Source organism: Rhinatrema bivittatum, chromosome 4 (genome assembly GCF_901001135.1).
Source record: "Rhinatrema bivittatum chromosome 4, aRhiBiv1.1, whole genome shotgun sequence".
Lineage (NCBI taxonomy): Eukaryota > Metazoa > Chordata > Amphibia > Gymnophiona > Rhinatrematidae > Rhinatrema > Rhinatrema bivittatum.
In genome coordinates this window covers 466,702,852-466,714,548 of record NC_042618.1, presented here as the reverse complement: position 1 = coordinate 466,714,548, position 11,697 = coordinate 466,702,852, and the positions used below count along the sequence as shown (strand labels likewise).

Genomic DNA, 11,697 nt, shown 5'->3' with positions numbered 1-11,697 from the left:
CTGCTGCAAATAAGTTAGAGGTAGGTGAGTACCTGCAACTTATTAAAAGTTCGAAACTTTTAAACTCTTTTTTTATTTTTTACTGAGCGCAGCAGCGGGTTAAAAACCCTCTCGGCAGCCAGAGGGGGAACGAGGCCCGGAGACCGTCGGTCCCCACACCTGGAAGCGTCCATGGACTCAGGACTTTGCAGGGAACCCCCTCCTGCAAAAGGGGCAAAACCCCCCTGAGCCGGGCAAGAGCTGGGAGACGGACGTCTCCCACACAAAAACAGTAAAATCACTAAAAGAAAGCAAAATTTCCTTCATAGATTTTTTTCCTTTGTTTCTAAAACAAGCGGGAATCAAAGAACTACTTGCTTGAGCCAAAAAAGAAAGAAGAAGATGCTGACTAGCCTACAGCAGAGAACCCAAGGGGAGATGCTGCACCTGCTGGAGACAGAGGAATACTGAAGGGGTAGAGGATAGGCTCTGTCCTGATATAGGGCATCCTTCAAGTTTTAGTCTGTCTCCACCTGCTGGAAAGGAGGGTCAACCCACTGTCTGGACTGATCCGGTACCTACAGGAAACCCTGGTATAATTTTACAGCTAGCCGAAAATGTTTATAAAGTTAACTTCTCTTTTAGAAATTTAAAAAAAAAATCCTAGTTGGCTGCAGTGTTATGTAATCACTTTTTTGTAGACACAGGAATGGGTAGAAAGAAAAGGTCAATAAAAATATATAAGGTGATACAGTTTGATTGGATTAAATATTTCTTAACTAGCTTTTGGGAACTATACGCCATCAACTGAAAAAGTGAAAGCAAAAGATGGCGTTGCCTGTTTAGCATTGTACAGACAACAGGGATTTTGTTTCTCTTCTACTGAAATCTCCATAATGCTGGCAATGCCTGTTTGGAATATGGAATAATTTGATTTCACAATCCATTAACCTGAAACGCAGTGTTGGTAACATTTGATTTTCCAGAAGCATATCTCCCTCCCCCCCCCAAAAAAAAAGGAAGAAGAAAAGCAGTTTCAGTTCGCTGTAGGACCGAGAACAAATTTTCAACAATGGTGTATAGATAACAAGGAATAACTCCCGTGGTGTTTGTATCAAGGTCTGATTGGTGGGCACAGCAAGTCCTATCGAAAACGTATTTACCCGGAATACTTCTTTAATCGCAGCATAACAGCTTAAATGAGTTGCAAAGCACTTGATCTTGACTGTTTTTAACCTTAAAAGTAGCTCAGATAAGGATTAGCACATTTAAACAATCTGACAGCGGTAACAATGATATTATTAAACAGGAGACCTAAAAATTGTAAATACCGACGTTTTCGTTAGCTGAAGGTAAAAAAAAAATCAGATGGAGGGATGGGAGAGTTTTACCACTGATTGCGTCTCTTACTTGCTGCTTTTTCACACTCAGCCCAACCTCTAACCGCAATCTTACAAGACAGGAAACGTCCCGCGCACACTCAGTGCTGCCCTCCCTGTCCTGATTTTTTTTTCCAGCGTGCGCGCGCTACCCGCCCTCACCACGTGATTCCGGCGTGACGTAGGAGGAAGGGGACGCCATTTGAGGCAGAGGCCGCCGTTAGGACTTGGCGCTGCCCGGTTGTCCCGCCCTCGCTGTCTGGTAGGCCGGGGAGGATTTCTGCCCTGCTCCTGCTCTCCGGCGGGCGTCTCATGTGAAGCCCGGTTGGGGGGGGGGGTTGTCTTCGCGGCTCTTTGTTGCCGGTGCCTGGACGTGGCTCACTATGGCGGCCGGCGGCGGCGGTGCTAACAAGACCTACTCGTTCAAGGTGGTGCTGCTCGGCGAGGGCTGCGTGGGTAAAACCTCGCTGGTTCTGCGCTACTGCGAGAACAAGTTCAACGACAAGCACATCACCACCCTGCAGGTGTGCACGAGAGGGGGGAGCCGGGCCTGGGATGTGGGGAGGCCCTGCAGGTATGTGCGGCTGGGGGGTGCCGGGCTTGGGATGTAGGGAGACCTTGCAGGTGTGTTTTGTGTGGGAAGAGAGGAGGCCAGGCCCTGCCGGACCGCGGGCCCTGTAGTCTGTCTCCTTAGTACCCAGTTGAGACGCTGCTAGTTACGGTAGGTTTAGGACGGTGATTTCCGGATGTCATTGCTCGAGGGCCATGTGGGAGTGGAAGGTACCTTAGGTAAGACTTTTGTAGCCTCACGCTTAGAGTCCTGATTACCTGCACAGCTCTGGGTACAAACCTTTCAGTATAGGTATCTAACGGTTGTGGATGATATCTTGGCAAATAAAATGGCTTAGCAGACTAATACGGCCACTTGTCTCCTCTTCGTCCGTACATCACTTTAGATTTAGAACACAGCTAAAAAGAAATCATGAACTTTTCGCTACACTTGATTTTTAATACTGGCAGGTTCTGTGCAACTGCTAAAACTTGTATTGAAATGACTGGACTTTTTGCGTACACGTTTGCTGTGAATGAATTACATCCTGCAACAAGCGTACCTTTTTAGCCTGGTTAAGAATGTCCTTGATATGTTGCCTATAAAAATGACGTCCTATGAACTTTAGAAGGAGGGTCTCTTTGGCACAATGCAAGTATTAAAAAGGGCATTAGCAGTAAATATGAGAGATTGAAATCATTCTTAAAATACCCTCCCTTAAGAATGAGGTTCATTCCTGTCAAGGTATGCATAAAAACAGTTTGGAGAAACTACCCTCAGTAATAGCCTCTGTTTGTTAGTAGTGAATGCTTTGGTGGTTTCCTGGGAGTATTCTATTTTTTTATTTTTTTTTGCCTTTATAAGAAGTTGGTTCATAAATGGGTATATTTTTTTTCTATTAAGTAGGCTTGTGATGCTGGTAGCATTACTTTCTTTCATATCCAACATGAGACAAAGAAATGAGGGGTGGTTTTTTTTTTTTTTTTTTTTTTTTTACAAGAAAGCTGAGATGATGCTTTGGAGACTTCTTTTAAACAAGACTTTAAAGAGTGTCAGCCTGCTTATGTCAGACTATAGGCTAACTTATCTGAGTAGAGCAACCTAGGATCCTATATATACTACTGTATTTCTCATATTCCCAGAATGAAAGAAAGCCTTTATTACATGGGCTCCCCTTAAGAAAACTAAATTCCCAGAACATTCTCTATGTAATTACTCATCAGTGCCTCAAAGTTCTTGCAGTTTGTTTGCACATCATACCATCATCTGTATAACTTTACACTTTTATATCTAGAGCAATTGATATCCTGTGGTGGAAAGAGGAGCTGCAAGTTCCTTTCTTATTTCAGTGTTAATTTTGCATAGAATCATGAATGGAAATGCTGTTAAAGCGGTAGTACTGTTTGATGTTCCAAACTATGAGCTTGTTTGTGTCTGTAAGAGAAAAAGCTTAGTAAATCAAGCCCAAAGCCATTCTGTACACATGATTAACATTAGAGAACTTTACACAAGTTCAGTGGTATTTGATAAGTATAGCAGTCTTTGCTATTTAACGTTTACAACACAGTGAAATCACATCCAAGGGTTAACCCTTCCATATAACACTACACAACTTACTTTCCATCACAAATGTCTGATATTGCCTAACAAGGATTTGTGCACTATAATAATTTTCCTCTTATGCTAATTTGTTACCTTGATGCTTGAAGGTAATAAGCATTACATATGTAAAACAATTAAACGGATTTTCCCTGGTTCCTACAAATTTTGACACTTGCATTATTTTTTAAATACAGGCAGGGCTGGAAATATTTATTTATAAAAAATGAGGCCTTACAGTAAGTTTGAGGCACTGTATCTCAAAGTATAAAATCTGCAAGGTGGTGATCTGTCATATGCTTTAGCCAAATGTATCAACCTTCATCTAGTTTAGAGAGAAAACATTTTTATTTAAAAGAAAAAAGCCTCAGGTAATCTTAGGCAGTATCAAATACTTTTGTATTTTGTGTAATAGCCAATCATAAGGTGTGAATATCATGTCAAAAGGAAAAAGCATGGCTCCTCAGGAGAGAAAGCAAGAAGAGAAAGGTGTCATCAAATCTGCCAACATTAATGAGTCAGGTCTGGGAGAAAACCAGTATCAGACTGGGCCTTTACATTGTATATGCTACTATATGAATTAAGGACATTGTGAAAAAAAGTGTTTAAGAATGGCCAAGTCAGATTGGTGCAATAGCCCATCTAGCCCAGCATCTGACAGTGGCTCCAGGTTTATTAGTAATACCCAAAAAGTTCATATCTAGTTTTTATTAATGTACTTTCTCAAAGCAAAAGGAGGGTTAGGAGATTGTGGGTTTGTTTTTTTTTTTGTTTCATTTTTAGGAAATGACAGTGGGGACATGAGCACTGCCCTCATTTATGCATATTCAGGACTGCAGAGCCTAGAAAGTCTCTTTAATTCTGGGTTGAATATCTTGGGTTCTGAGTGCTATTTTGGTTGTGTTGGTGGGTGTACTCCAGTTAAACACACTTGAAGTACTTAACAGGTTTGTCTGGGAGCACTCTACTGATATTGGGACAAGTTCACAGGATAAAGACCTATAAACAGCAATCACTAATAGACTAGTACTAGTTCAAGATTCCATTAGAAATGCTAGTTATTTTACACATTTGATAGCATTTTAATAAACTTTAAGTCTTACATATGATCTTAAACAGTTGAAAGTGATTTTTTATTTAATTCTTTTGCTTTCTTCAGTGCATATAAGGTACTTTATGTATATTAGCAATTTATAAGTTCACTGTATGTACCCGGATCAGTCCAGACCGTGGATTGAGCCTCCTGTCCAGCAGATGGAGACAGATCAAAACTGAAAGGGTATCCTATATCAGGACAGAGCCTACCTCAGCCCTTCAGTATTTGTCTTCAGCAGATGCGACAGCTCACCCTGCGGTTCCCTGTTCATTTTGCCTATTCCCTTTGGGGGTGCTATCTTCTCTAATTGTCGGATCAAGCAAGTATTCATTATATTTTCAGGTTTTACTTTAAAAAAAAAAAAAAAAAGTTTCTCTGGACTCTGATTCCTGTTAGGGGATAGTTTTTCTGTCCCCTCGCTCTTGGGGGGACCTAAGGGGCTTTGCCCCTTGTTACATAGCCTAGGTCTCTATCCCCGGTGTAATGCATGTAAGGTACTTCATGTATATTAGCAATTTATAAGCTCTGTAATTTAATGTTTTTCATAGCATGTGCCCATGTATTTCTTCCTTGAGGACTTTATCTAGTACAGTTGTACTGGTGTGCAGAACAAGTCTAAATGCAAAATTATATGCACATTGTTTAACTTTTGCATACTGTGAACTTTATAAATATGGTGTTTTATCATGCTTTAAGGAAATGAACTGGATGCTGGAATATTTACAGTGGCTCAACACTTGTATTACTATATTTTATTCCCCATGCAACATTCCCCAACTGCAACATTGCTCCTCACTTAGGCAGGGAGAGGAGGATCCTTGAATTCAGACAACAACCAAAGGGCCCAGACTCCCATGGTCTGGGATCTTGATATGCAAATATAAGGGAAAAAGCATAGGACTGCATCTACAGCCATGTCATAAAGGAAATGAAGAAAGCATGCATGAGGGTAACTTACTGATGCAGCAGTTGCTTTTATGCAACTGCAACATTGCTCCTCACTTTGATGGCAGGGGCAAAAGGTGACTTGGATTCAAACAACCAGAAGGCCCCTGACTTCTAAGGTCTGGGGTACTGATGCACAGGACTGCTACGTCCCAGTCCATAAGCAGAGCACTGTCTGCATTTTCAAGAAAGTTCATCACCCAGTAAAAAATGTTGCCAGCTGCATGTTTTATGGGTAATCATAAGGCTTGGTGATAACTGCATGGAGTGGCAGTTACTACCTTAAGCTTGCTGGGCAGACTGGATGGACCATTTGGTCTTTTTCTACTGTCACTTCTATATTTGTGTGTTAATGTTTAGGGCTGTATTTTCTGAAGAAAGTTTCAGAGAAAAATACCATCTCAGACTTTTTGACAAAAAAACCCAAAACCCAAAGCTGTTTCTTACCCTGCATTAATAATCCAGAGCATTTAAGTTATTTTATCTTTTGTTAGGAACTGGCAAGGATAGAACCTTCAACAAAAAATTTTAGGTGCCAGCCAAAAATTTAGCAACCAGGGAGTAAAACAAAAAACCCTATTTTGCTCTTGTTTGTCCTGCTTTGTGTGTTTATTTTGGTCCCCTGCCCTTCTCCCTGTGTGGCTTAGTCACAAGGAGTTTCTCAGTCAGTCCTAGCTGCCAGTTTTAACTATTTTGGTTTTTAATTCATCTAATCCATTAAAATGTCCTTTGGGCATTTGTATACATTTACAATCTCCTGAGCCATGCAAGATATGTACCCATACTATCTATTACACAGCCTTTGACCTCATCTCCAAAGTTATTCAAATCTATTTTCCATACCACCAGTACATTTTGCTGATCTCAACTTCCATTATGTCTTTCCTTAATTTTTTGTTCTTATACAAAACTTTGATACTATTCAGGAGCCAAATTTTAGGCCTGGGATTTTCTACCCCTGATTCTGAATACTTTTACTAATCAGATTTGTGCAGAAAATCAGATAATGCACCATGTTGAACATGTTAAGTGAAATTTAGTAATCTGTACAGTATGACAGATTTTACCTTTGCCTGTTATTTCTTATGTTGTATATCATAAAGACACTTAAATCCTCTTCCACTACTGATGCCTACTATTCTTTGTGAAAACTAGTAATTCTAAAATAAAACTACTTTAAATCAGCCCAGCTGATATTTGTCTTTTAAAAAATTAAGCATAGAATGCTCTATTGTAATTTAATTATTGCAGTGGCAGTAAACCTGAAAAAGCAGAATATAAATTAGTTTAACTTAGTTATTAATCCATTTTAAGTTTTTACTGTGAGCTGTAAAAGAAACTTTTTGTAAGCAGGAGCTTTAACCAGTCTAATTGTGTCAAGCAATAAGACTGTCAAATGTTGAATTTTTATTTTTGTCTTGTGACCTTCAGCTAGATTTGTTTTCCTGCTGTTCCAACTGAAGGCTTTTTTAATGCAAAAATAACTTCTACTTGAGTTTATCAGCAAATGTCTGCCTTACCTTTTTACCTGCTTCAAATGGTGGAAGAGGTGAGATATAAACCCTTTTTAATTTTATAGTTTCCAATAATTTATAGAAGCATATACTAGAAACAAATAGCATGTGTGTAGGAAATAGGATAAAATGGAGCACAAATCTCCATTAACCCACAAATCAGAAAAATCCAAAAACAAAAAAACCATTGAGGGTATGACAAGTTATTTAAACAAAAGAAAACTAACAATGAGTCATTAACTTGTGTATATCCTAATACAACTAAATCAGTTACCACCCCATAAATGACAAATCCCACACATTAATTCTTAGAATCTTTTACACATCAATTGTTAATGAGAGGAAATCTCTCAATTGTGCACCAAAATAGTTCATAATAGGACCTTCATTTTAAGGGCAATACCGCATCAGTGCTTCAAAAAGCAACAGAACTGATTGCTAAGCAAATCAGAATTTTTTTTTAATATAGTATAATCATTTACATTTGTTTAAGCCATTTTTTAAAATGCAATTAATGTTTCTTGTCTTATGAATCCAATGTCCAGATGAGAGAATCCACAAAACTTTCACTTTCAGTTCAGCTTTTGTGCACTTTAGCTTCTATGATCTTATCACCCTGTGACACCAATGCTGTAACCACACTACTCATCTCTGTCCTGCTCTGGCTGGCTTTCAAAGGACAAGCCTCCTTCCTCAAGGGATCGTTCAGTACATACTGCAGCGTTTGATGTCACACAGATGACTCCATTTGTGACAGCCACAACTGTGCACAATTGTGAGATTTTTTTTTTTTTCTGATTAAGAATTGATGTGAGATTTGTCATTTATGGGATGGTATCCTAATAGAACCACATAACTAGCAGTCTTGGCTAACTTTTGTTCACGTCCACTTACCATCTAAAAAGAAACTGCTTCAAGGGCTCAGTGTATGTAGCTTGCTGACATTTAACTATACATTTGCATGGAAATTGTCCACTTATTATGCATTTTAAAAGTATTCAAGTTCTAAATGCCATTTTCAAATCTACTTGCAAGCTTACTAAGAAGGTCTAGGTGTAATTCACTTTCTGTATTGTATGTCAGATCAAGTGATAACTGAATTACTAATTAAGGATGTAAGAAACCCAGTTTACTCTTTTTTGTGAAGATGACATTTTCAGACTACATTTCTCTTCAAATCCCAATATATACAGAACATAGAAGAATTGGAAAGATTTTCCTAAATGTGATCCATATAACAAATTATTGCAACTTTCAAACTGATTATATATATATAAATAATATACACACACACACAAATGTTTCCTTTGGAAAAGGAAGTGTTGGAAACAGTAATTTTTAAAAATGAGGAAATCTTTGCATAGTAACAGTGAATGACAGCAGATAAGACCAAAATGGTCCATCCAGTCTGTCCAGCAATTTATTTTAAGTTTAGTTTTAAAGTAGCGACTATTGCTCCGTGCAAGCCACCTCCCAAGCCTAATGGAAACTATGTAGATGTATGAAAATTTGCCCTAAAGGCTGAAAACTGCCTGCGGCCCATTGCGTGGCGAGAGACAGCAGATTAGAATCAGTAGAGCATGCACTTATGATATTGTCACTTGCTTGTTAAACATTAACAGTAATATTTGGATTGGATCCTTTTTCCCTCTCTTTTTGTGCTTGTTTGAATAACTGTATAGATGTAGCAGAAAAATTACCCGGTTTCTTCATTTCCATTTTCAAGTAGTCGCGGATCCTCTGTTTATCCCCTGCTGGTTTGAACTCCATTACCATTCTCATCTTCACCATCTTTTCTGGGAGGGCATTCCATGGCGTAAAATAAAAACGTGGTTGATATCGGAGCTTCTGAATTAAATCTGGTAATGCTCCTTAGGTTCAAGGGATCTAGAGATGAGGGCTGAGTTGGTAGGGTACGTCTGTGGTGCCCACAGGAGGGTAGCATGTCTTGTTTTAATGGATGTATATTCTTTATTTTTGTATGATTTTATGACAGCTAAACATGTACATCATTTTGGAAACTTATCATAAAATTGGAAAGTAATTAATATACTCTTATAAATCTGTCACCCTTTCCATGAAGAAATATTTTGTGACATTGTTAGAGTCTTTCCCCCTTGGAGTTTAGTATCGTGACCTCTAGGTTTACAATTTCTTTTCCATTGGAAAGATGTGATTTTTGCACATCAATTCCTTTCATGTAACAAGTCTGAATTATATCTCCCATCTCTCTTCTCTTCCAGGTTATAAATATTAAGGTCCTTCATTCTCGTATGGCTTTCTGTGCAGACCCCACACCATTTTGGTTTCCTTTCTCTGGACTGCTTACAATTCTGTCCTTATCTTTTTGAGTTAAGGTCTCTAGAACTGAACACAGTACTCCAGGTGAGGCCTCACCAGTGATCTGTACAAGGCATTATCAGCTTTTTCTTCTGCTGGTTATGCCTCTCTATGCAGCCCAGCATCCTTCTGGCCTTAGCCCCTGCCATGTCACATTGCTTTACCATATTCAGATCATTGGGCACTATCACTCCAAAGTCTGAGTCCATGCATGTCCTTCTCTTGCTCCCCAACACACATGGCTCCTTCAGATGCCCAAAATACATGACTGCACTTCTTGGCATTAAATCCCAACTACCAATCTTCAACCATGTCTCAAATTTCCTAGGTCACTTTTTATTCTCTACGCCTTCCAAGTGTTCACTCTGTTGCAAATCATAGTGTTATCCACAAAAAAGACAAATTTATCTTCTAATTTGTCCACAATATCACTCGCAAAAATGTTAAAACTGATCCCAGAATAGATCCTTGAGGAACTCAGTTTATCACTCTTCTTTCTTCAGAATTGGTTCCATTTAAGACTACTTGCTGAAGTCTGCCAGTCAGCTCATTTGTGAACCTATGTGGGACTGTATCAAAAGCCTTGCTGAAATCCAAGTAAGCCATATCAACTGCTCTTCTTGCTCTAATTCTCTAGTAACATAAAAAATAAGATTGGTATCCTGTAACCCATTGGATTGCAGATAACTTTTTTTTCCCCTTAAGTAGTCACTCCACCAACTTTCCCACCACCAAGGTAAGGCTAACCAGCCTGTAGTTTCCAGCTGCCTCCTGCCATTTTTGTGAAGTGGAACCACAGCTGCCCTTCTCCAGTCCTGTGGCTCTATACCTGTGTCCAAGGAGCTATTGAAGAGGTCCTTCAGCAGATCCGCCGAACTTCTCAGAGTTCTTTAAGAGTCCTTGGATGTATCTCATCCGGCTCCATGGCCTTGTCAATTTTCAGTTTTCCTAGTTTCTCCCAAACACTCTTCTGTAAAAGTGTGTACTCTTGCTAGCCATTAGTGGTCCTTTTCCAATGTCTTCCTTGGTGAAAATCAAACTGAAGTAATTGTTAAATACTTCTGCTGTATCTTTTTCTCCATATCTGCTCCTCTCTCCTTTCAATTTTGCAGTGCCTCATGGTCTTCCTCATTTCTCTAACATATCTAAAAAATATTGAGCAAGAACATAAGAACCTAGAGTATAACTTACAAATTAGAAAGCAGGTTCCACAAAATATCATACAATAGTCACATCACTTATATGAAATCTTCCAAGATGAAAACAGCATCAGATACTAGTGAAGTGCCAGAATGCAATCTGTCTCTTGCCTCACAGTAGGCTGCAAACTGTGTCAGATGTTAGGCATGCAAAGATCTCAGTGATTTGCTGGTTCTAAAAATGTGCATCAACTCTCAAATTACAAAACTGAATGTACTTGGCTCAAGAGGAAATGTAGCAACCCCATAAAGAAAGCTGATTTCAAGATAGAATGCCCAATTGACATGGACCCATGTTTTGCCAGCATCAAGGAATCGGGTCTTGTGGGGACGCTGAGTAGGCTATGTAAATTCCCTGATGCAGTAAAACGTGGGTCCTTGTCTGTTTCCTTTTCTCTTACCTTTACTCTTTTTACATAAATGTTTGTCACCTTTGTTATAGCTCCTCCTCAAGGTACATAGCCATTTTATTGGTTTGTGGCATTGGAATCCAGTACCTCGACTTTCGTATGACTTTCCTCCTTTTTGTCCTTAAATCCAACCATACAGACTCACTCGTGCCCAGGTGGCATCTATCCAGACACTTAAGTCTCCATTTGTGAATACCAGATCAGTAGTGCTCCTCTCCTCTTGAGTTCTGTCACCATTTGTCTGAACATTGCCCCTTCAATCTCTCTACCTCTTACAGATTCAGCAGCAGGGATACTCCAGTCCACATCTCCAACAAGCAGCACTTCACCCTTCTTTCCCACATTTTGGATGTGTTTGGCCATATCATTATCGAGGCCTGTAGACCACATCAGTATAAATGGAAGTGCCATCTTTTTAAGACATCCCACAGCACTGTTTCCTTTTTCTATGCCCCCTACATGTCTGTTTTTTGACATAACAGAAATGAGTAGCAGCTCTTTATATCTCTATCCTTCTTGAACAGGTTATAGCCTGGTATGGGCATATCCCATTTGAGACTCACTGAACCTCTGTAATGATTCTGTAATAGAAAAATATCCAAGTCTACCTCTACAATTAAGGCTTACAGATCAGGAATCTTAATGCCCAGACTGCAAGCATTTTGTTCATAGCTTTCCATTTTTTC

General features: G+C 39.4%; 1 protein-coding gene across 1 annotated transcript in view; it reads left to right on the top strand.

Annotated features, from left to right (window-relative positions):
- Positions 1–1,495: 1,495 nt before the first annotated feature.
- The window catches only part of RAB21 (RAB21, member RAS oncogene family), a 70,104-nt gene continuing 59,902 nt past the window's right edge, over positions 1,496–11,697 (top strand). The window contains exon 1 of the mRNA XM_029597176.1: positions 1,496–1,882. Within this exon, the coding sequence (XP_029453036.1) occupies positions 1,742–1,882 (141 nt within the window). The 5' untranslated portion in view covers positions 1,496–1,741. The remainder of the gene's footprint in view (positions 1,883–11,697) is intronic.